At 39.8% G+C, this 24,848-nt stretch overlaps 1 protein-coding gene across 12 annotated transcripts in view; it reads right to left on the minus strand.

Annotated features, from left to right (window-relative positions):
• The window catches only part of TRPM3 (transient receptor potential cation channel subfamily M member 3), a 526,465-nt gene that overhangs the window by 184,952 nt on the left and 316,665 nt on the right, over nucleotides 1-24,848 (minus strand). For 11 of the 12 annotated variants that reach the window (XM_007182257.2, XM_028166547.2, XM_028166549.2 and 8 more), the window contains one exon: nucleotides 4,652-4,826. In XM_007182257.2, coding sequence (XP_007182319.1) covers nucleotides 4,652-4,826 — 175 coding nt within the window. Of the gene's footprint in view, nucleotides 1-4,647; nucleotides 4,827-24,848 lie in introns of those variants that run through there. The other variant, XM_028166550.2, reaches the window with a different exon arrangement.

Consider the following 24,848-nt stretch of genomic DNA (forward strand, 5'->3'; position numbering starts at 1 on the left):
TCTTACTTCCCTTCTGAGGTCACAAAATAGAATCCAGTTTTGACATGCTTTTTATAGAAAATTCTAGAAAAGAGACAAGGCCAGATGAAATTAACAAAAAATAAAATGGACACTTGAAGTTGGCATGCCTGCTATTGGTTTCCTTCCTTCTCACTTGACATTCCCATTATGTCTAAATCATGCTGGAATACAAACCATCGAGATCAATTACTTTCTTTCAGCAGATCTTACAGAGACAAATGATCGGCCTGTGGCATCCTTCAGCTTTAGCTGGAAATCTCTTGAGCAGCAGAAGGAAAGAGTGGCCACCACACAGAACGATATGCCCTAGGGAATACAGTCTACACCTGGGGTTCTAAAATGACTAGTTTTCTGGTGACTTTCTCCTGTCCTTGGTCATTTTGATGTGTATTTGGAGAGAAACAAACCTGTCACATCTCTGGTAGGATAGAGTTATATAATCTGAAGCCATGCAGCAAAATTTTCCTTCTTCATTTCTACTTTGTGTTCCATTTATGCCTTTATTTCAGCTAATCCAAAAATGTAGGGACCCTATTAAGCTCCCTTTAAACAGGCAAATCAGACTTTTATTTCAAATAAAATATTTATCTCCCGTATTCAAGAGCAAGCCATTGCTCATTTATTCTTCACAATACCTGATGCAAATTCCACTGGCACATAAGGATGTGAAGTCTATTGGTGTTTGCCCCATTAATAACTTTCCAAAAGTTATGACTACTTAAAACTTTAAGGCTTTCTGTTACTGCAAGTTCTGCTTCTTGCCTAGGGTATCTAAAAATGGTAAATCCGGATGATTATTTTTGGGACAAACTTGTCAAAATAAACATAAGCATTGATAATACAATTTGGATGAATGGGGGTAATCATCTCAGGACTCACATTCATTCAGATGCCTTTTTCATGCTGACGTTTTTCATCTGTGAGTCATTGCTCACTAATTGATAAATGAGGGGCTAGACCACATTTCTCTGCAATCTGAGAATTGGGTTGACAATTATCAAGCAAAGCAATCTCCGATTTCAACTTCAGAAACCTACAGCCGGAAAGGTGCTCCTGACTATGGGTAATGCTGGTCATCTTGGTTAGTCAACACAGCAAAAAGGGGAATCCTAGTATTTAAAAACTGAGGTAATTGAATCTAATGCTACATAGATAGCATTAATCTATTTATGTCTGCAGTGTTGAGTCATTTGTGATTCAGAAATAATATTTCATAATATTTCTAAAGCAATGAAATTAGGTAGGGAAAGTGACTTGTGACTCATTCTAAACTATGACAGATGAGAAATAGAAAATCCAATATGTCAAGAAGGAAAAAAACAAAGTTTGACCATTTCTTTCTGGTAGTATAGTCCACAGAACAGACATGGGGAAAAAAGATAAAAATAAGAATTTAATTGCAATTGTCTCCTAGTCTATCCAAACCCCTTTGCACTGGGAGAGATACAGTCTCCTAGTCTATCCAAACCCATTTGCATTGGGAGAGATACAGTCTGACTTTTTCTACCTCACATAATCTCATCTACAAAAGTTAATCAGTATTTCCAATGATAATTTGCTTCCAGAGCGATTCCCCTTCAAATTCATATTCTTGGAAGGTAGTTAATAACAGGGAATTTAAAGTCAAAATATCAAGTTCACAAAAGTTAAACTACATAAGTGTGTGTAAATTCTATTCACTCCTCTAGGATTATAAAATTGAAAAGCTTTACAGCTGAATATAAAAATTTATAGTGCTTGGGCCTATACTATTTAACAACCTATAAATGAACTTAAAATTTAAAAAATCATATTTAAATTACCAAAGTAACTGAAAAATAAAAATAAGTGATTTCAAATCCTGATTCATGTTTAATAAACAGGGTATGTATGTTTCCTATGTTCAATAGTATATGTACGATCACACACATTTATTTATATAGATTTGTTTATATGAACATATAGTTATGCGTTTATATCTATTTGCAGTGAAACATGTCTCAACTCTGTTGGACTTTGTTGAAAATCAAAGAAGAAATCCTTCTTGATGAATGAAGTCCAGGTGGGCCATTTTTTTCAGGAGCATATAATAAAGCACACTAATGATTTTTAAAATTGGCTGCACATGTGTGGCTGGACAATTTCTTACCAAGGTAAATAAACATGATTAATTCTGGCAGTAATTCAGATGGCACACAGAAACATTCTGAATGCATTTTATCATGTTAAATTTATAACCGGTTTCCTAAAGCCATATTTTTATCATAACTTTAAAAAATATATATATATATATTTAGACTGGCAAATATAATGCTCTTTTTAGTCTTCTATATTCTTAATAACCATTTCTAAATGTTTCTGAAAATTATTGAAATTTTAATTTTAATAATTCCAAAGATATAAAATTATATCTTAACTCTTTATCTTCACACTAGTTACACGCATGAAAGGGCATGGTATTTTTGACTCTTAATTTTGGAGTTGAGGTATGATGGTCTGGGTGTGAGAAAGAAAAGAATCTACATGATGTAGAGGTGATCAGCTTGGATGTTGGTTTACAACCAGAAATACATTGATTTTATCTTTCTTTGATTATACAGAATAACAAAAAAATTCAATTACAACAGAAAGCGGAAACTGAAGGCAGCTTAAGTACACCTATATATTTAAAAGATAGTATCACTGAAGTACTATATGAGAAACACTAGGGCACATACCACAAAACACATTTCAGTGAATTTTTATAATACACCAGAAATGGCCTGGGATCATGGGCTGTGTGGCCTTGGGAAAGCACTTAATTTCTCTGTGTATCTGTCCCCTAGGTTAAATAATATATAGAGTCTTACCCAGCTCTAAAATGTATAACATTTCTCCTATATTAAAACAGAATCAGGAAAAGCAACTTATCAGAGATTTTAATATTTTTCAAGGTACCCAACCCGAGAGAATGACAAAAAACAAGCACTAGGTCCAGACTTTCACTGTATATAGACCTGGAAACCTGAAATGCTGAGGTTTCTCAAAACGAAATGTGCATTCTGAGTGCAAACTTGTATCTACTTTTTAGGGATACAGCAAAATAATTGCAAGCACTAAAACGAAAAAAAGCACCAAAGCTAAAAACTGTGTACATTCTCTAACCTATTTCTGAATAAAGAACCAATTGCTATATTTAAATCAATGAGAACTATGGCTAAAAGCAAAGCATAGTTGAGGATCTCGAACTCTTTTTGGTAACAGACATGCGGACACATAGGCAAATGTGACTGATATTCACTATTAAAGAAGAAGATAACAGTAACTTCATTGAATTTGCCAGTAAGCAAACTCCAACTTGGTGCGTACAAAAATTAGCCTTTTTTCTTTTAGTATCAAAAGCTTTAACAGGGCCTAAAGCCACTGTCAATGTTTGCAATGTTAAGCTGAGAGTCTTATGTCTCCAGCCGTCTTCCTTTCGCATGTCTAAGTTCATGTACTAACCAGGGAAGTGTGCGGATTTAATGGCTCACCCAGAGTGCTGGGCTGCTGGCAAAGACAAGAGGAAGACTGGGGAGAGAGAGGGTATTGAGCTGCCATGCCGAGTCTATTTTAAGTCAGGCTGGGTGAGAGAGAGTTGGAGGAGGGAGTGGCCTGAGTAGGCAAGCTCACCTGTCATTACGATTATTATAATGATATGCTTGTCTACTTACAAGACTTGCTATGAACTCTTTGGGGTAGGAATAGCTTGTTATTCTTTTTCATATCTTAGTGCTTGGCACCCAGTAGACAATTACTGTATATTTATGAAAGGAATGAATAAAAGACCCCCAACTCCTTCGGGGTTTCTTTCTCCCACTACTTTCATGTGTTAGGAGAACTGATTAGGTTACGAAGTTCCTTATTTAAAACTTCAATTGCTCCCTTGAGTTTTCTTCCTTAAAGTCATTCACACCTTCAGATGAATGACTTTGATCTAATCTTCTGCAGGAGTGCCTGCACTTCAGGATTCACTGAGGGGGATCTCAGATTTGGGGGGGAGGGCCATGAAAGGAAGTCCTCCATGGGGTTGGGTACTTTGGACTGTTGAGAGCAGCATCCGGGGGTTGCTAGACCAAGGAAAGTGCGTGAGGGGGTCAAGAGCAGGTTACACAGGACAGAGTGGTTACCATTGCAGAGAATCTACTTTCCAAGCTAGTCTAGAGGGATCTGATGGGACAGGCCACCAAATGCTTTTGTAAACATTTAGCATTTGTACACACATGGCAGCTTGGGGAAGGTGGTGTTTGGAGGTCAAGCCTGGAAGCTGCACATCCTAGCTTCTCTCGAGTTACTAACCTGTACTGTGTGGTCCAGGTTAGCTGTGCTTCATGTGTTAAAACCCAATTCCTGCTTCTCCTCAGTGGGAGGAGGACAAGAGAGGAGAATGAAGAGAACAGAAAGAAGACCACATCCTATGACCCCTCCATTCCCCTAGTTCTCTTTAGCATCAGTGTGGACTAGTAGAGCTTTCATGGAATTTCCCACTTCATAGGACATGTAGATATGTTTCCCTGCTCTTCCCCACCTCCCTCCCACGCCAAATGATTAATCAACTCACACCCTCTCTTCCAAGCTTGGAACACAAGCTTAGCACTCACAGGTCAACTCTGGGGCCTGGAAAATTACCTACCCGCCTTCTTCTGAATATTTATGCCCAAATGCCAGGATGTCGGATGCCCGTCCACTCCCATCACAGACAACAACTGGCACGGGAGGGGTATCTCGAAGGTATTCCAAGACAATTGAGATCACATTGGGTCCTCCTTCCACAATGAGTGCCACCACTGGAACGCCTTGACCGATTCCTGCATTAAAAAAGGAAAAGAAAAGGAAAAAAAGAGAAAAGAACACAAAGCCAGCAAACCAAAGAAACAAAAAGAGAAACAAAAAGCACAAACTAAAATTACTGAGCATGGGGGAGGTAACAACATATGAAGGGCTAACATACGGAGCGAAAATTTACAGAAAACCCTTTAGCAGAATTTTCCCGCTAGAGAGTCCACTCGACTCTGCCCTCTCCCCGCAACTCCCAGCGTTTTGGGGTTTTAAAGCGCTGATGACTATACCTCAAAGGGGAGGCGTAGAGTGAGGAGGGTGGGAAAGGAATTGGTTAGTAGAGGAAGTGCTGGGCCAGCAACCAAAAGACTGGAAGCTAAATGCGATCTTAAGCAAGTCTCACATGGATCCAACGGTCAGTTTCCTATATGAAAAATGGGGAGTTAAAAAAATGCCACCTCCCTGAAGTCATCACAGTGCTAAGAAAATGCCTAAATGGTTCTTTTTATTAAAGACTACCAAAATCAGCTGGGGGCATATTTTAACTTGTTCAATCAACTAGTGGCAAAATTAGGGGTCTATCATTTCTGACCATAGGTGATAAGCTTGATTATGGATTCTTAACACTAGAATAGTTATAATAAATTACTCAGGAGATATGGCATCTGTCCTCTGCCATTACTGTGTCCTTCACTACTGAGGAAGGTGCCAGGCACACGATGGGCAAACGTTTTCTGAATTCAGTTGAATTAAGGGACTTCAGCTATTTATGCTGAGCCACAGACATTGCTGTTTTCAAGTAAAAACTGCCCTAACATCAACACTTATGTATGTTCAACCTAACATAGTAAAGAGAAGTATTAAAAACAAATGTCCATGAGAGACATGATGAGAAAGAAATTAAATTAGTTTTCAAGTGACATCTCAAGTATCATCGTTCATTGAATAAGTTTTTTTGCTCAATTTGGTACCACATTGTATTTTCTCACTCTATCTTCTCAGAATAGTTAGGAAATTGGGCAGTGCCATAAAAATGAAAGGGTTTTGTAAGGTACACAAAGCAGTTATCTTAAAAAACAGAGTCAAGATTCTGTACCACTTCCGGAAATATGAACTGAAAAAAGCCCTTAATCACCTCAGTTCTTCCTTTCTCTTCCTCCTTCTGTTATGGTTTTATCTTTTATCAAGAAACTGCTTCCCTATGAGAAATAATAGGTTGGTGTTTGATTTCTTGCTCCATTAGTAAGAGATTTTATTAGACTTGTGTGACCTGTTTTACTTCTAAAGTATAAGTACATCAGTCTCCTAGGGCCTTATCTCTTCTAAGTCAGTGTTTTTCATGGTCTGATTTTCATCTGGAAAGAATGGTCCAAAATGCCAGTTACACAAAAAAAGAGTGCTGTTTTAAATTTACATTTAAAAAATGTAAGAAAATAACAATTGTTGATTAAGGCAAGAAGCCAAGATTTTTTTTTGTTCCCCAGAAGGAATTGGGAGAGAGAGATGACCTGTAGTCCCATCAGAGTTTTCTGTGGATGGGGAGTTTTTGAGAATTACTCCTTCAAATCCAAGGAGAGGGAAGTAAAAGGTCATGCTGTTCTCCTTTGACCCAGAAGCTCTAATGACTCAGACAAAAGGCCACTTTAAAGCTCTGTTGGGGTGTCTATGAAGGAGACACTTTCCCACTGCTATTGCTTATGAGGATTAAGTAAGTTCCTGTTGAAAGGCACGTTAAAGATTAAGGGCTAACTTGAAATGTTAATACAGCACACTTCTTTTGGAGGAGAATTTTCTGACATAAAAATACCCACCCCTATATGGATTTATGTTCTAATGTGCCTTGGAAAAGAGACTCTTTTCCAAGGCACATTAAATGTTATTTTATAAAGTATTTTATGTTTAAAGTTTAAACATAAACTTAAATGTTTAAAGTGATTTTATAAGGTATTTCCAAAATACTATGCTATTTAGTTTTTCCCTTTGCTTTTCTTTAGCACATGCTCTCATATTGTTTCATGTCAAGGGACAATATGCTATACCTACTGTTTTATACCAAATGATATCATTTAGACTATTTCTAGGATCTTCTAAGAGAGGCCTTGGCCAAATTCTGATTCTTGAGCACTGATTCTATCAGTGGATCTTTACTCCTACTCACAGACCAACTGTGATCCACTCATGGAGGAAGAAGTCATAGAATGGACCTTCTAGAATGTTCCAGTGATCCAGAGTCTACCAGACAATAGGCAAGATGGCTGGAAAACTCTCCTCTCTTTGAGAGGAAACACAGGTGCAAAGGATCAATTTTCATAGGAAGATTTGAGAGCAATAAGCTGTCAGTTATATGTGTCAATAAATCAAATTGTTATAACCTCTAGAAATACAGAAGCATTTAGATGGTCAGATTTCCTATATTTGGAATGAAGCTATAATTAACTGAAATGATGAAAAGAACTACATTAATTCAGATATATATTCCAGGGCTAAAAATTGGATGGAGTAAAGTATCAAAATATCATCTATTTTTTCATAAACTGAATATATCCAATATATCTATTCCTCCAAATTCTCTCCCATTTCCTTTAGTGATAATACATGGAAATTTGTTCCACAGACAATGAAAAACCCTTATAGCCTAAAACAAAAGCATTTTTGATTTTCTTAGTTATAGGTGGTAGAGAATCAGGCTGTTCCTAAAAATATGCTTTGTGTAAATTAAACTTGCCAATATATGGATATACGGTAACATTAAGCCTTTTTGTCAACACACACACACACACACACACACACAGACACACACACACACACACACCCGTCACACATATTACCTTTTTTCTGAGAAAAGAAAATGATATCAAATAATTAGTAATGACCTAAAGCAATGGTTCTTAGCCTATGTTTTGGAGACAAGAATCTTTGAAAACTTTTGTGAATCTGATGAAAGCTAATGATCCTTTTCCCAGAAAAATAAATGCTCATAAGGACAGTCACAAAAATGTTTCTATGCATTTTAAAAGTTCATGGATCCCTGAAACCTATTCATAAAAATCTTGCTAATGGACCCTTACAAAGCCCCACCCTAAATTAAGAACACTGATATACAGTTGGTCCTCTGTATCTGTGGGTTCCACATCCACAAATTCAACCAGCTGCAAATCGAAAACATTTGAAAAAAATTCCAGAAAGATCCAAAAAGCAAAACTTGAATTTGCCGGGCGCTGGCAACTATTTACATAGCATTTATGTTGTATTAAGTATTATAAGTAATCTAGAGAAGATTTAAAGTGTACAGGAGGATGTGCGTAGGCTACAATGCAAATACTGCACCATTTTATAGAAGGGACTTGAGCATCCGCAATTTTGGTATCTGTGGGGGTAGGGCTGGAGCCAATCCCCCAAGGATACTGAGGGACCACTATATATGCAAAGAGCATCAGTTTGTGTTCTTTTAAGAAGCTCACTGAGGCCTCTGAGACAGGTCCTAGAATGGGTTTTCAAACAAAACTCTATGTCCAGGGAAACTATATCACATTATTACTACCCAGTTATAGTGACTGGCCGAAGTTTCCAAGGTGAAGCACTGTCTATAGGTTATCTCTCCTCCCATCCTTCATGCCTTTCTCTCTTCCTTGTTTTTCTTTATTTCTTCTGTTCACATTTTCTTTTCTAAATTACATTTTGGATGTAGGATATTAAAAAAAATCTCTAGAGAAAACCACAAATTTACAAATCTGTAGCATATGACATCATTAGTAAAGAAAAAGCATTTTAAAAAACAAGAATGGTATATTCTTTATTAGTGAAATAAAGAAAACATTTTGGGAATTCACTACAGATCCAGCTGGATTCATAAGGACCACTACCATTTTCTTTATGCCCACAAAAAAATTAACATAAATTCCTTTGAAGAGTCTCACAGATGTAAGCCTTGCTCAGCTGAAACTACTGACCGTTCACAGAAAGTAGTTTAGATTTATAGTTTTAAAAAAATATGACTTCTATTATCTATTATCACCAAAAATTTCTCATTTTATCTAGGCCCCTCAGAGATCTTTTTGGTCAATACTTGTTCTTTTGGTTTTGGGGAAAGTAGGCTAATTCCTTAGTTGATTGCAATAATTTTTCATTTTCTACTATAACCAAAAACTTCTTAGAGATTTCCATTAGAATTTAATTTTAGAGCAATGCAGAGTTGCTTAATCAGGAAGAGGCAAGATGTTTGCCACACTCTTTAGTTTTTGTAATTTTGGAACTGGAAGCATTATAGCCTACAAAAACGTGAGCTTGAGTAATGGACTTAGCAATTACATTCTAGAGGATTCCAGGTTGACCTAGGGCTTTCAAATTATAAATTGAACCCCAGTTAATGGTCCTTTGCAGAAGATAACCTCTTAGACGTTTGTCCCATTTTGTTATGACCACTACGCAGTTAAGCCTGGGCTTCCAATAATTCAAATATTGTCAAAATTGGTGTAAACAAAGATTGGGTTGGGTGGTGTAAAGAAGGGAGGTGGCAGGGAGAGAAGAATGTCTTAAAATTCTGAAAGACCCTTTTTTTCTCTCTCTTTCTGCCGACGTCAGACTATAATCTACGATCAGTTCAGCCACCTGTAAAAATATTTGGTGTATTGTAGTGAAATGCTTGGATAAATAGAATTTTGATCAAACCAAATTAATCCTTTGGTTTACTGTCAACATCATTATATATGATCTAAAACGCCAGTGGGCCTAAGGAATAATTTTTTTTGCTGTTGGAAAACGGTTTATATTTACATGGAGATGGAGCATAGAAGATTGATATTTAGCTAAGTCTTAATGATCAAAGCCACAGATCACGTGATTATTACAGTACAGGTCATTTAGAAAGGAGGCTTCAAACTTTACATGAGTGATGACTTCTTGAAGATCTTAATCACTTTGAAAATGAGTCTGTCAGTGATGGGTAGGCATTTCTGTTTACCAGCTAAAGCTGTTTAGCAATAACATGAACACAGTTAACACACTGGCCTTGCCAGTTCTGGGATTATGTGATTCTTGATGATTTAGAAGTTTGTTTGGAGAATGCATATGCTTTGAAAGTGTGCATATAGTGAGAATTTGTCAATATATTTTATGTTGCAAAATTTTAAATTTATATTATTAAAATGTGTATATTATTAAAAAGCACTGAACATGTCCCCTTTATCCCATTTCTCATTTGAATAGTCTGGTCTTTGATTCAATGGTTGACTCGACCAATAGATATACTGGTCACCATCTCCTGTATTTGGACTAGAATGGGGCCATAAAAACTCACTAACCCCTTAAGATCTTGTATTTTACAAACAGAACTTTATACAGACCTGGGGGGCATTAACAATTACTGTAATGCTGGGAGAAGAAGCAGTCAAGCTATTTGCCTCATTTTAATGGGCACCAGTTTACTCTCTACTTGAGAAATAGTGGCTGAAGTTTGCATAATGCCACAGCTTTTCACAAATAGTTTTAGAATTAGGTTCTTGCTCCCCTTAATGCATCTCTTCTATGATCTGCAAATTGTGGGATGGATTTATGAAAATTAAATAAAGCTGGTAATCAGCTGTGTTTAACTGACAACACTCGATACTATTCTTGTTTATTTAGTTTAAGGCGCTTCTTATAATTAGGAAGATTCCCAGAACATGAATATTCAGGTACAACTGTAGAATATTACTGTATAGAAAGATAATATTTTAATATGCTTTTTTTTGGCAAAAAGAAACGTGATTGGAAATCTTTGAGCTACTAAGGAACAGAGTGAGCCCAAGAAAATATCTAGGAATGACATAAGAAAAAAAAAATGCATCTCATTTTAACTAGAATGTCTCTTCAGTCTTCAATGGAAGCAGATGTTTTAGATATTGCCTTCATGTTTTAGAGATAGAATACATTATCTATTCAAGACAACAGAACTATTACTGGAATGTGCCTGATCCTACTTGGAAATGGGTAATAAACCCATTCATTTTAGCAAATCCTGATGATGTATTCAATTGGTAAATGCCAATCCCAGTTCAAACCAATTATGTATATCCTTACTACATTTTTTTTGCCACTATAATTCTGCACCTAAATGGATGCTTAGAAAAGCATTTGGAAATATAAAATACTGCACAAATTATTAAGCAGTCAAAAAGAAACCACATGCAACAAGATGCTTCACTTTTAGACACTTTTGGTTCTCTAGTGGGGAAGAAATTCCTTGAAAGAGGGCTGAGGTCTTTCCCTGAGGCATAAATTTCCAACCCATTGGAGTACTAGGCAGGGGTAAAGATAATGAGAATTGCTTAAATGTCTTTTCCTATCATCACCAATCCCTATGGCAACTCCCTTGTCGATATTTAACTTAACAGACCCCATCCATACACAACCTTTCCATATTTAAAGCTAGTGCCAATATTCCAGAATAAACATACATGTATATTTTATCTTGGCAGTTAAAATCTCAGTAAATCTGGCTGAAGATATGAGGTTGTCAAGACGTTGAAGATATAGAGTTTGAATTCATGGAAACACCTCTCTGAGACAATGATAAAAGACCGAAAACAGATGGTGCATAGCATTTCTTACCCTGGGGACTAAGAATGTTAAATCTACTGAATTAATATGGCTAATCCCCTTTTTTTCTGTTTGTTTCCAATGCATTTTTTTCTGTTGTTGAACCAATCTATTTTTCGCATTATCAATGCTGCAGGTATTTTCTTAGGAATTTAGTACTAGCCCCCACCAGAAGACTATAATTTTGGACACTGCCTTCTTGCTTTGCTTTCCCATGTAGTGACTGAAGGCCAAAGGCCAGAACTGGGAGAGTGGATGAGTGGATTGAATGTAAAATCTTGAAAGCCAACCAAAGAGGTCACTGTGGCATGTGTACTGGCAACTCCCATCATGTCCTCTCTATCCACACTCGCCTATCAGAGAACTGAGCTGTCCGCAGCACAGAAGGGCAGCCTTACTTGGCATCTTTCAAAGCTGATCGGAATGGTGGTAGATTCCAGACCTGCAGTGGGCCAGATTTGCCTTTCTGCAATTTGAATGGAGACCTTGAACCTGAGGTGAGTAACTGGGAGGGACTGGGAGGGCATGAGTATTTGGGGAGTAAAGCCTCTATTAATGGTGGCTCTGATGGGACCATGTCAGGGTGAATAAACAAGCAAAGAAGTCTGTGTGCAGGAAGAGAAGAAGGGAACAGAGGGCATTACAGAGGAGAGATCACGTGGCCTGAGAGGGAGGGAAAGAGTGTGTGTGTTTGGGGGTGAGAGAGAGAGAGAGAGAGCATGAGAGTGGGAGAGAGAGAGGGAGGGAGAGAGAGGGAGAGAGAGAGGGATTTATTGCCTGGATTATTAATGACTTTTCAGTTCAAGATACAGTCACTTGGCTATAGTTTGTACAGAGTCCCCTATAGATCAAAGGTAGAAAATTTTTTTCTGTAAGGGGCTATATAGTAAATATTTTAGGCTTTGTAGGACAATGGGCAAAATAGAGGACATCATGCAGGTACTTATATAACAAGAGAGAAAACAAATTATACAGAATGTTTATGGACGAATTGCAAAACACAATTGAATACTTTTTTTTTGTACTACAGGTCTACTAACGAGAAAAATGGAATTTTCAGATGGATGCTGAAATTTGAATTTGATGTAGTTTTCATATGTCACAAAACTATTCTTTTATTTTCAAACATTTAAAAATGAAAAAAAAACATTCTTAGCCCATGAGCCATATGAAAACAGGGTGGGCCATAGTTTGCAAACCTTCCTCTAAACACATTTCTGTCTCTTTATCAAAAATACTCCTTTATATATTTTGAGTAAGTTTCTCTTTATTGCCACCAAACATTCCCCTCCTCAGCCTCACCTCTGCTGACTCTAAGGAAGTCTTCGCCTGTCCTTAACAACATGGAAAGTCCTCAGATGCTCTTTTCTCAGCCTGAGGACCCTCACAGGGAGAGAGTAGTTGAGGGCTCTTTGTAAGAGAAAAATTGACGATAGCAGAGATTTTTTTTTTTTTTTGAGGTAGGGCTTTTTTTTTTTTTAATTTATTTGTTTTGTTTTATTTTTGGCTGCACTGGGTCTTTGTTGCTGCGCATGGGCTTTCTCTAGTTGAGGTGAGCGGGAGCTACTCTTTGTTGTGGTGCGCGGGCTTCTCATTGCGGTGGCTTCTCTTGTTGCGGAGCACGGGCTCTAGGCTCACGGGCTTCAGTAGTTGTGGCACGAGGGCTCAGTAGTCGGCTCACGGGCTCTAGAGCGCAGGCTCAGTAGTTGTGGCGCATGGGCTTAGTTGCTCCGTGGCATGTGGGATCTTCCCGGACCAGGGGTTGAACCCATGTCCCCTGCATTGGCAGGCGGATTCTTTACCACTGCGCCACCAGGGAAGCCCTAAGGTAGGGCTTTAAGAGGCAATATTCAGTTCTAAACTGGGTGTAAGGCTACTATCTACACAGTGTCAGGCAGGCCTTCATTTTGAAGCTTAACTGATGCTCATGTGGGAAATCTGGTTACCAGTCATGGTGAGCTGTTCTGCTTCTCTCAAAGAGAAGAGGACTCACTCATGTGGTCGATCAAGGAACTTCACTCAGACAGCAGAAGGGATTTAGATGGTCTTCAGAGAGCTCTAAGCCCAAGAGCAGAGAGAACAATCCGTCCTCTCTGAATACCCTTAGCTCCTGGAGAGTGGCACCCTCTTCTATAAGCCAGCCAGGCTGGGACATTTGCTTGCTCCCTCCCTGGCAATGTGGGCCCCAAGACTGGGGTTTTGCCTTGATTTCAGTGGACTTTTCTGGAAGCACTTCTTCATGCAACACCACGACCATCTCTGCCCTATACTCTGGAAGCCTGGACCTGTCTCACTCAGATGATGACTCTTTTCTTTAGATCATGGGCTGCCTGGCTGGAACTGGGCTGAACCTGTCCTGTTCTGATCTCTGACTCTGATTCCCAGTTCCATGACTGCCTCTACCTTCATTTGTCTGCTGCTTTTTGTTGACCCCCATTTTCTAACTCAGCATGGGTCACTCTAGTCTATTTTACCTCCTTGCTACTGTAAACTTTGACAGCATGTCTACACATTGTACTACTAACATGGTAGCTGGAACTATGCACATCCTAGAAAGGCATAAATACATCTTGATATGAATTGATAAACCAACAATACATTTTAGAATTCTACACAGTGTCTAATACACAGAGTTGGCACACAATTCATAGCACTGTTTTGAGTAATGAGTTATTTGTCAAGCACTTAGAACAGAGTCTGGCACTTACTGAGAACTATATGGTTAAACAAATATAAAGATTCTTATATATATTTATTAGGTTTGTAAAAGGTTTCTATTTTAACTGTATAAATGATTCATGACGACAAATGCATTTTATGGATTTAAACCAAAAGTATGCTCCGACAAATAAATAATTTGAAACACACTTTTCCAAAGTTTGAATATTCTCTCATGCAGACCAGTAATATGCTTAGGAAGGCAAATTCCTTTATCTCCTATCCAAAACACTAAAACTTTCTGCTTCGGGGTAGGTGATCTTTTTGTCACTCCCCAGATGTCTTCTACCAAGGGGCCTCTCGTCAGTGCTTCAATCAGCTTAAGTCTTTTGAATTCTGTGGGTTGGACAAAGATGTAAATGCCAAATAACAAAACTCATAAGTTGACTCCAAGTATATTACATGCTAGTAAACAAACTTAGCTTTTGACTTAATCAATGGAAAACAGTTACTCCCTCATGGCCAGACAGCTCTGATTAAAATGTTCTGCTATTAATGTCCGTATGTTTCCAGGACATCCAAGCAACATTCCACGTGAATCGTTTCAAAAGAAAGGGAACGGCCAATTGCATGGGCTGTAAGGCAAGTATTACTCTCATAAAAGGAAAGAGCCAGAGTTTTTTCTTTGGGGCCATTGTTTGCAGGCTGAATGTTTTAATGTAACTGATCTAAGTCTACAAGAAAACTCGCCCAAACAAAGCTACAGTCTTCTTAGTTTCTGCTCTGTTCAAAACCCACATCAAAAGGCATCCTTGCCTTCTCAAATGTAAGGTAATCAAAGTGATTCTAACTCATTTTACTTTATAATTCCTTGCCCACACTCCCCTATAAATGTGCCAGGATCTAGGTCCACAGCTCGTACAAGATCCTTTGGCTTCTTGGCAGAATTAGTAAGCAGCAGAGCAGCCAGGGGAATTATGATTTGGAAAGACCTAGCCCACAGTGCAGGGCACGGCTGGGTAGGAGAGGTAAATGGTAAGAGAGAGGGAAATGTTGCTGGTAATGGCAAAATTGTATATTAATTTGCCCTTCCAAAATAATTTTTTAAAAAAATCTCTGCGTCATTTGAAGGAGACTGCAATTACTTCTCCCTGCACCAAATGTGAAAAGTTCTATTCTCTCTTTAAGGCATGTTCTTTTTGACTTACTCTTTCTGGAGAACTTACTATGCATCCTGCAGTTCCCAGGCTCAAAGACAAGTCTTCCTTAGGCCCCTCCCTTTCACCCCCACCAGGCAGAATTAACTATTCTCACTTTTGTGTTCTTATAGCATTTACTTTTCTTAAAAGCCCATGCCAATGAAGATACTTTATAAATTTGTCAATCAACTACTATGATATCAAGGAAAAAATTCTCATAGTACCTTACATATCTCTTGAAGTTTTCTCTCATTAAATTACATGTTTGGACATCTCTTTTCTCTGTAGGTAGGTTTATCTTTGTATCCCCAGCATATCATAGAGTGTTCTACATGTAGTAGTTGTTCTCTAAAATCTGGGGTACAGAAGGAAGGCAGGATACTGAATCACCTCAAGTATATCCTGATTGCTCATAGGTTATATGACAATGTAATTATTTCAATAGAAATTTTCAAATGTTTTATGATATAAGCAATTTTCCCTTAATCAACTGACCTGAGATCCAGGGCACTTAGATCTGATTTAAATTCTCCTGAAATCAGGAATGATGCCAAATGCCCGGTTTCTGCGCTGACTGGTTTTCCTGTGGACTACTGAGATTGCTTCCTAACTGATTTCTCTGCCTCTACAACAATCATCACATAACTGCTAGTCATCATCTGTAAATACAGTCTTCTCTGTAACAATATTTAGTGGGTTCCCATTGCTTATAGAAAAGCCCAAATAATTTTGCATGACAGACAAGGCTCCCCATATTCTGGACCCAACCTTTATTCACAGCCTCATCTCTCTCTCCAGAACTTTCTGTTCATTCTGATCCTAGTCTCATCCAGACTATCTTCCTTATCCTCCATCTAGGACTATTCTTAAATTTCCCTTTAGCCATCCTAATTTCCAGAGAGGAGTATCTTTCCCTACTCTTGGTTTCATGAGGAGGAATTTTTCCTAAGCAGATCCTTGGGTTTTCTATGCTTTTACTCCTTGGTAGATTGGAGAAGAATAACTGGATTTGCCCACTCAGTCTCGCTCTTCTTTCTCTTGGCATCTTCCTGCCTGCCGGAAGCCTGACATCTCCCAACTCCTCCAGGGCCCTGTCCCTGTGGGTGTATGCGGTGGCGTGGGGAATGAAGGCTTACTGTGGAATTCTGCCTAATTCTGGGGAGTCAATAATCCCACTTGGTCAACAGTCTAAAAGCCATGTCTGCTAACTTGTCCCCCAACTAAAAATGATATTCTGAGTTCCATCAGCTACTTCTTTTATTTCTCAAAGTGTTTAGAACTTGGATGAGGAAAAGAGGTGCTATTTATTGCAGCCCCTCAGAAACCCTAACTCAATCTGCAAAGTCCAGTTCAAATGTTACTAATTCCTGAGGCCCTTCCTAACTCCCTCAGGCAGTATTAATTATTCATTCCTTTGTAGTCCCATTATTTATTTATTTTTCTACATATCCTTTGGCAGTTTTTAAATTCTGCCTTGCTTTAATGAAAGTTTCATCTACTACACTGTAAACTCTTTGGGATAGAAACACCCACACCCCTCTTAGACAACATTCTGGTTTCCATAGTGCCTCATACTTAGAAGGTAGTTCAAATAAATGCTTGTGAAATAAAATTAGAAGGTACAATGCCTAGGGTCTATACCTTGGGACTAGCACAGCTGAAATGACATGAATAGATGGGTTGTTATAAGGGGACTAAGTATCACACCTCAATACTACTGATGCGGACTGCTGAAAGTGGAGATGACAGCCATTTAAGTGGTCCCTGGTGTCCTTTTACAGGCCTTCACTATTGGCCTTAGTGGTGGTCAGAGACCAAGAAAAGAACACGCTGAGTGACCTGGGTGGGTGCTCACACATTGCCTTGTCCATCTGGATTAAGTCTGCAGAAGTCCAGATTCTTAGGAACTTGAATAGCCAATTTCAGTTCAGCTGTCTTGTACTTTTAAATTGAAGCCTTATTATTTCTCAGAATTGGACGCAGCTGCAGTGACAACGTGTCCTGGCCACTGGGGAGAAAGACGCGAACAAAGGTTTACACTCTTCCCCTTGCTGGAAGGATGTCCGTGAAAGCTATTATTTCCTCCAGTTGAAATAAATAGGGAACTATATGACTGAAGTAGAAACCTAATTCTGTTCTCTCTGAGGTGATGGATATGTTTTAGCAGCTAACTTGCTGTAGGCCAGGAGTGACCTTCATTCACCACAAAGGTTATTTAAGTTATTAGAATAACTGACTGCCATTATCATGTATGAGACAAAGGAAGGGTACTGATTATTTGGAATCTAGTAATGGTATTTAATCCAATTTCTGACCAGCAGTTGGGAAAAGCGATACATTTTTATTTGATTATCTGGCATCTTTTCCAAAAGATAATGTGTCCAATCTGATCAAATTTTCACTGTTACTAAATCCTCAGTGAGAAATATGGTGACAATGTCATGGGAAACCTTCTTTCCTCTGGTGTCAAGTTTCCATGTGGAGGGCTCCATTAATGTGACACATCTAGCCCCTTGTCCTTCTCTTGTCTCTATATATAGAATTGAGTAACCTGGTTGGTGGTGACTAATGTCCATGTTTCTTGATTGGATAGGACTAGTCTACTAAAAGTCTCTCAGTGAGGAGGATTTAGCATCTTTTTTCGTTTTTCTCTATGGACCAGTGCCAGTCAGTGATATTAGTAAAATTGTTTCTGTAGACCTAAATTTCTCCTCTGGTTGGCTGTCTGAGGGCTGAGGTAAGCAGGCAAACCCATTTGGCCCTCACAATAAGTCATTATCTTCAACTACTTCATCATTAATAAAAGTGATATTTTGATCTCCATCTGCATAACTCCACTGTTCAACTCTCAATTTGAATCTTGTCCTGTCAAGAGTGAGTTATAATTTACTGGACTTCCTCAAGCTCCAACACCATGAATTACAATGCAGTCATTTCTGTTTCTGGCATTCATTTTGCAGCAGCATCTAACAAACTTGAACCTCTGGTTCAAGTTTGTGAACGTGATCTTATTTTTTAGACACAAATATGGCCTTTTCTGAAAGACAATTTTTTCTTAATGTCTTTACAGCTCCTTAAAAGGAAACAACAATTGCCACAGATTTTAAAAAAGCTTATTAAAAATGGAACCCAAACAAGGGAGCTTATGAATTTCTGGGTTGCAGTGAATGATTTCATGTAGTGAAGTCCACTCGGCCAACTGACTGAAGGCAGTTTCTTATTCCTGTAGGGGAAGTAGCGGCTACGAAGCACCCACCAGGTGCTGGGCACTCAGCCAGGCGAGCTGGATATGCTCACTTAATCTGCTCACCAACCCTATGATAGAGATATTATCATCCCCATTTTACAGTTAAATAAATTGAGGCATTGAGAGTAAATCTCATGTCTGAACAGGGTTTCAGAGACCTATTAGGAAATTCAGAGCCTGCACTCTGCACTCTACTGGCTTGTCTCTCACTAGGGTGACCAGGTGATTTATCATACAAAAACCAGGACATTCTTGCAAGTGAAGGGGTCATCGTTAATAATTATTCTGGGATGACAAACATCAATATAAACCAGAATTATTTAGTTTTGGACAAACCTGTACATATGATCACTCTAGGGTCTCAAACTCGTTTCTAGCAGATGTTTAAAAATAGATGCCAATTCTGGATATTTAGAAAGGGGCCTGAGTTTGTTCACTGTTCCTTTGTTCACCTCTTCCTGGCTTAAAAAGGCTTAAGACTCACTTGTTGCCCCTCCCTGATTCTTGAGATCCAGTTTCTAGCTCCATCTAAATAAATCACAGCTGTTTGTTATCAGAGATATTTCTTCCTCTAGCCACACAGAGGGATGAAGCTCCAGGGAAGGATTAGATCATTAAGCAAAGGAAAATAGAAACAACAATACAACAGCACCTGCATAAATCCTGTAGGGGGAAAAGATCAATTTAAAGTTTTTCTCATGTTCTAGCATATCCTTGATGGAGCTGGATATAAATGCCTTCTACTTTTCTCTCTTATAAATAAATGTCCCATTACATTCTATCACTTAAGCACACTGGAGTGTCGTGATGAGGAATCAGAGACAGTCAAGGCCCAGGGGCATGGGGGCGGTTAACCTCATTATCCTACTCTGTCGAGTTGGTGTGAAACAGCCACTTGAGTTATTCCTACTGCTGCCACCAAGAGTCATTTGACATCAATAATCAGTGCTACTACTATCATTCTAGTAAATGGGTTACCCTAATGTTACATAGAAGAGCGTGGCACTCTAAGGACTGCTCTTAAAATCCTGATTCTAATGTGCAAAGAACTAGTTTGTGCATTGAAAATTATCACAAGAAGAAGTGTGTGGAAATGCCCATTTCCAGTCCTCAGCTCTTCTTACCAGTGTGTGCTCTAGGATCTAGCAGGATGGCTCTCAAGCCTAGCATGCTCCAGAATCACCTGGAGGATCAGCTAAAATACACGCTGCTGGGCCCCACCCTCAGAGCTTCCGATCAGTAGGTCTAGAATGGGACTTGAGAATGTGCATTTCTAACAAGTTCCCGGATGATGCTATTGTTGCTGGTCCACGGACCACACTCTGAGAACCAGTGCCCTAGCATAAAGCTGTAGGGAGTGGAGACTTTTCACCTGTGAAAAGAAGTGAAATCTAAGATGTGCCCCCTGGAATAAATTAAGATGAAAGCCCATGGAGTAGGACTGAAATGTCCCTGTTATATTTCTAACAGTCTATTGAGGTCTGACTAGGAGTCAGCAAACTTTTTCTGTAAAAGGCCAGATAGTAAATATCTTCAGCTTTGCAGGCTAGATGGTCTCTGCTGCAAGTTCTCAACTCTGCCACTGTAGCATGAAAGCAGCCAGAGACGGTGCATGAAAGATGGAGCATGGACACGGCTGTATTCCAATAAAGCTTTATTTACAAAGACGAATAATGCAATGGATTTGGCCCACAGGCCATAATTTGCCAACCTCTGAGTCTAACTAATGTGATAAATATGACTCATATATTGCAACATCTGTTAGTATGTTGAGCCCAAGCATGCCTATGATCAATGAGAAACCAACCAAGCTGGAAACCTGTGTCAGCCAAGCACTGACACCTGTTTTTAGCTGCACGTGATTGGTTGACTATTGCCCGCACTGGAAGATATGCACTCTTCTTGCAATTCAACCCCTACAACCATTTAAAAACCAATGGCTCACCACTTCATCCTAATTCAACAGGGGTTTCACTGCACTGCTGGAAATTACGTACATTTAATTTATTCTCTACTTGGTACATTGCCTAAAAGTCAATAAAAGTCAATCCTGTGTATCAGGATCATTGAGTTATCAGTTAATTCATATTTCGTTTTAAATTCGTTTTTTCTTCTCCTTATTTCCAAAAGGGCCCACTGGGCTGTCTTTTCGCACAAGAGATTTACGTTGGTGGCCTGAAGATAAGCTCTCATGATGGTTTTTGCTAAAGAACTAAGCTCGCTGATGCCCTGAAGAGGAGGAAGAGAAAGACAAATGTATTTGATGGGGAGAGGTGGAAGCGGATGAGATGGGGAGGAAGTTATCCAACTCCTGGGACAGGCAGAAAAGACTCGCAACATCCCTGATGGTCACTTCCCGGGTCTCTCCTTACTTGTCCTGTCAACAGCATTTGACACAGTTGGCCATTCCTTCCTCTTGGAAATATGTTCTTTGCTTGGCTTCCAGAGAGCATTCTCCTCTGGTTTCCCTCTCACTTCACTAGCTGCTCCTTCTTTATCTCCTTTGCTGGTCTCTCCTCTGATAGAAGGACTGTCTCAAAGCTCAGTTCTTGGTTCTCTCCTGTCCTGTCCTCTCCTCACACACTACCTTGGTGATCTCATCCACTCACATGGTTTCATATACTGTCGACACACAGACAACTTCCATATTTATAATTTGAGGCCAAATATCTCCACTGAACTTCAGTCTCACATAACCGTGACCCTCTCGACGTCTCCACACATGCTATGAGGCCTCTCAAATCTGACATGTCCAAAGCTAAATTCCTGATATTGTCTCATCCCTGCCATCCCCATCCCCACAGTCTTCTCCAGACTGGAAAATGGAAACTCCATTCTTCTACTGATCAGCCTCCAAAACCTGGAACCATACCCCATATCCAATTTGATGGTAAATCCTGGGCTTCCCTGGTGGCGCAGTGGTTGAGAATCTGCCTGCCAATGCAGGGGACACGGGTTTGAGCCCTGGTCTGGGAAGATCCCACATGCCGCGGAGCAACTAGGCCCGTGAGCCACAACTACTGAGCCTGCGCGTCTGGAGCCTGTGCTCCGCAACAAGAGAGGCCGCGACAGTGAGAGGGCCGCGCACCGTGATGAAGAGTGGCCCCCGCTTGCCGCAACTAGAGAAAGCCCTTGCACAGAAACGAAGACCCAACACAGCCAAAAATAAATAAATAAATAAATAAAAAATAAAGGAATTCATTTAAAAAAAAAAAAACTTGCCTGGTCTACCTTCATATCATAGTTCAAATTTGACTACTTCTCAGCTCCTCAACTGCTACCACTCCTAGTCTAGTCACCATCAGCTTTTGCCTGGATTAGTGCCATTTTCTCTTGACTGGCATCTCTGTTTTCATTCCTGCTCCCAATTTGGACGACTCTCAACTCAGCAGGTAACAGCGAGTCTATTGAAACATACAAGACCACTCATTCCTTTGCTCAAAACTCCACAAGCTCCCATCTCCCAAAGAGTGAACGTGAAAGTCAGAGGTCTTACAGTCCTCGCTGGCCCTGGCCCTTGTTTCCTCTTTGGCCTCCTCCCCACTCCTCTCCTACTCTTCCGCCCACGTGGTCACACAGGCCTCCTGATGCTCCTCAAACATGCTGCCCACATTCCCACCTCAGCGCCTTTTTAATGTTGTTTCCACTGCTGGAAATGGTCTCCTCCAAAACATCACACAACTTGCTCCCTCATTTCCTCCAAGTCTTTACTCAGATGTCCCCTTTTCAGGGAGTCCTCCCCCTACTCTACTGAAAATTGCAGCCCCTTCCCTGCACTTGCCTTTCTGCCTTCTTTGCTTTCTCTCTCTCCCCCGCACTTATCACTATGCAATACACTATGTATTTTACTTGTTTGTTCTCTGTCTCCTTCCACTCAAATGTAAGCTCCTTAAGGGTGGGATCAGCACAGGCATCTGGTCTGAGGGAGCTGCTGTGAAGTGCACTTTGGGGTGCTGAGTCGGGGCTGCAGAGCCCTGGGCACGGGGATGCCAGCTGCAGCAAAGATACCGCTGGCTTTACTCGGCCAGGCAGCACCAGAGCCTTCCACCCTGGAGGGACCAAGCAGGCTTGGGCAGTTGTTTTTATCAGTGGTCACCTTGGCTGAGGGAGGTTAAAAGGCTCTTATTCAGTTTTCCAGGTACACCATAAGCATGACAGAGGCGGGTAAGGAGAGAGAGAGGACAGTGGGGTGGGGAGAGAAGAGAGGAGAGGAAAGAGGGAGAGAGGTGGGGGGAGAGGCGAGAGAGAGGAAGAGAGGGGGGAGGGAGGGAGCGAAGGAGGGAGGAGGGGAGGGGAGAGAAGGGGAGAGGAGAAGGGTAGAGGAGAGAGGAATACGGGGACAGAGGAGAGGAAGAGGGAGAGAAGAAGAATGAAAGAGAGAGGGGGGGAGAGGGAAGGAGGGAGGGGGGAGGAAGGGAGAAAGAGAGAGAGAGAGAGAGAGAGAGAGAGAGAGAGAGAGGGAGAGAGGGTGGGAGAGACCTAATAGATAAAGATTGAATTTACCAAAACTAGATAGAAGCTTGGAATTGGATTTATTTGAATTAAGGAAAATTGTTATTATGTGACATTTCCTACATACCTAAGTTTATGAACAATAATTCATACTCAACAGTTCTTATTACTTGAATAATGGAAATAAATAAATCAATGGAACAAAACAAACCCTGCTCCACTCAAACCAAGAAAACAGGATAGAAAAATGGAAATACAGGGTATAATGAACTTTCCACTTCTCCCCAAACTCCACCATGATTTCATAATAAATTCTGATGTGAACCAGAGTCAATATGCACTTCCTGTGTTCTCCCTTTGGGTGGACAAAATGCTGCTAATGAGGAAGGGTTCAGCTCAGATCTTTCTGATGATCAGGAAAGCTGACTCTTCAATCCTCATCCCTCTGTTTTAGCAAAGGTGCACCTGTTTATCCACCCTGCCTCATTTCGCCAGGAATTGCTCACAGAACCCCATGTGGACCCAGAGACGTCAAGGCTCATTAGCCAACAAGAACTGTTGATTCCTCTGCCTGGGATTTAGGACTTGAGTGTTTGCCTGCCAGGTTGCAGCATGTGGGACTCTGTGAGGCTTGTGAAATCTGGCCTCCTTGCAGAACAGGGACAGCCTGTTCAGTAAGGGTAAGAGTGCTTGCTGCTTCAGCGATGGATGCCAAAAAAAAAAAAAAAAAAATCTGCATGCTTATTTGGCCAGTATTAGGGCATAACATCTCTATTTTTCTCCTATTTCTCAGGGCTTAATGATCTTAAGCTGAGGGCTCAAGTTAAAAGATTTTTATTCTGTTAAAACTTATGACAACTTTATTACTGACATCTTGGGAGCACTACTTCTAGTCATTTTCCTAGCCTATATGAAATATAGCCTTACATCCACTAGTTTAAATGGCTTGAAATGATCCAAACAGTATTTTCAAAGGATGGGCAAATTATTTTAAATCCTGGGAAGGGGCTTTGAAGGGTCCTATGACAATTGCCCTGGCCTGACCCATCTCCAGTGAATTAAAATCTCAGCCTGCTTTTTTAAAAGACCCCTAGAGAATGAGATACCTTATCGTCTCCAAATATATCCTACTGTAAAATTGTTGATTACGGCAGAAAAGTACTCAGTCAGCACGGGTTTTCCCATCTATTTTATGTTTATCTAACTTTCTAAAGTTAGCTATGCATTTCTACTGAATGGTTGATCCTAATCTAGACTGAAAAGCAGCCATGGGCAATTATCACTTTAGATAAGTGCAGAAAAATCAATACTTATTTCTTTTTCTGTGTAAATGGAAATAATGAAGCCATGATGGCATTGGCTGCTACAAAAATGTATATCCTAGACTCTCTAAATCCACAAGATAGAAATGATTTGACAACAAGCACAAGTCAACAGAAATACAGTCAAATTTCCAGAATAAACGTTTTTATGCCCATGACAGTTGGAAGTATGCATGATGGTCTTTACCTGTACACGTTCCTATTTATTTATCCTCCCTGAAACTATGTATTATTGTTTTATTATGTGTCCTTTCTATATAGCTTTTAGTTTCTAAACTCTTCTATTACATTTTTACATCAGGCTGGAAACAAGAGTTAAAAATAAGGCCAGAAAACCAAATACTGATGTTTACAATAAAAATTTATTGAGCACCTACCTACCTGCATGTGCCAGGCACTGTGCTAGATTTGCAGGATGACAAAAGTGAGTATGACTCAGGCTCTGCTCACATGGAGCTCACAATCTACAGGTGATGGGGAGGAGGTGCAGGCAGACAACCACTCTACCAAAGAGGCAATGCTACAACACAGGTTTATACAGAGTGCTGTGGGAACGGGGGTTATGTGGTGAATAACTGAGCCTAAGAGGATCACGGT

This window comes from Balaenoptera acutorostrata, chromosome 6, assembly GCF_949987535.1.
Source record: "Balaenoptera acutorostrata chromosome 6, mBalAcu1.1, whole genome shotgun sequence".
In the NCBI taxonomy this organism is placed as follows: domain Eukaryota; kingdom Metazoa; phylum Chordata; class Mammalia; order Artiodactyla; family Balaenopteridae; genus Balaenoptera; species Balaenoptera acutorostrata.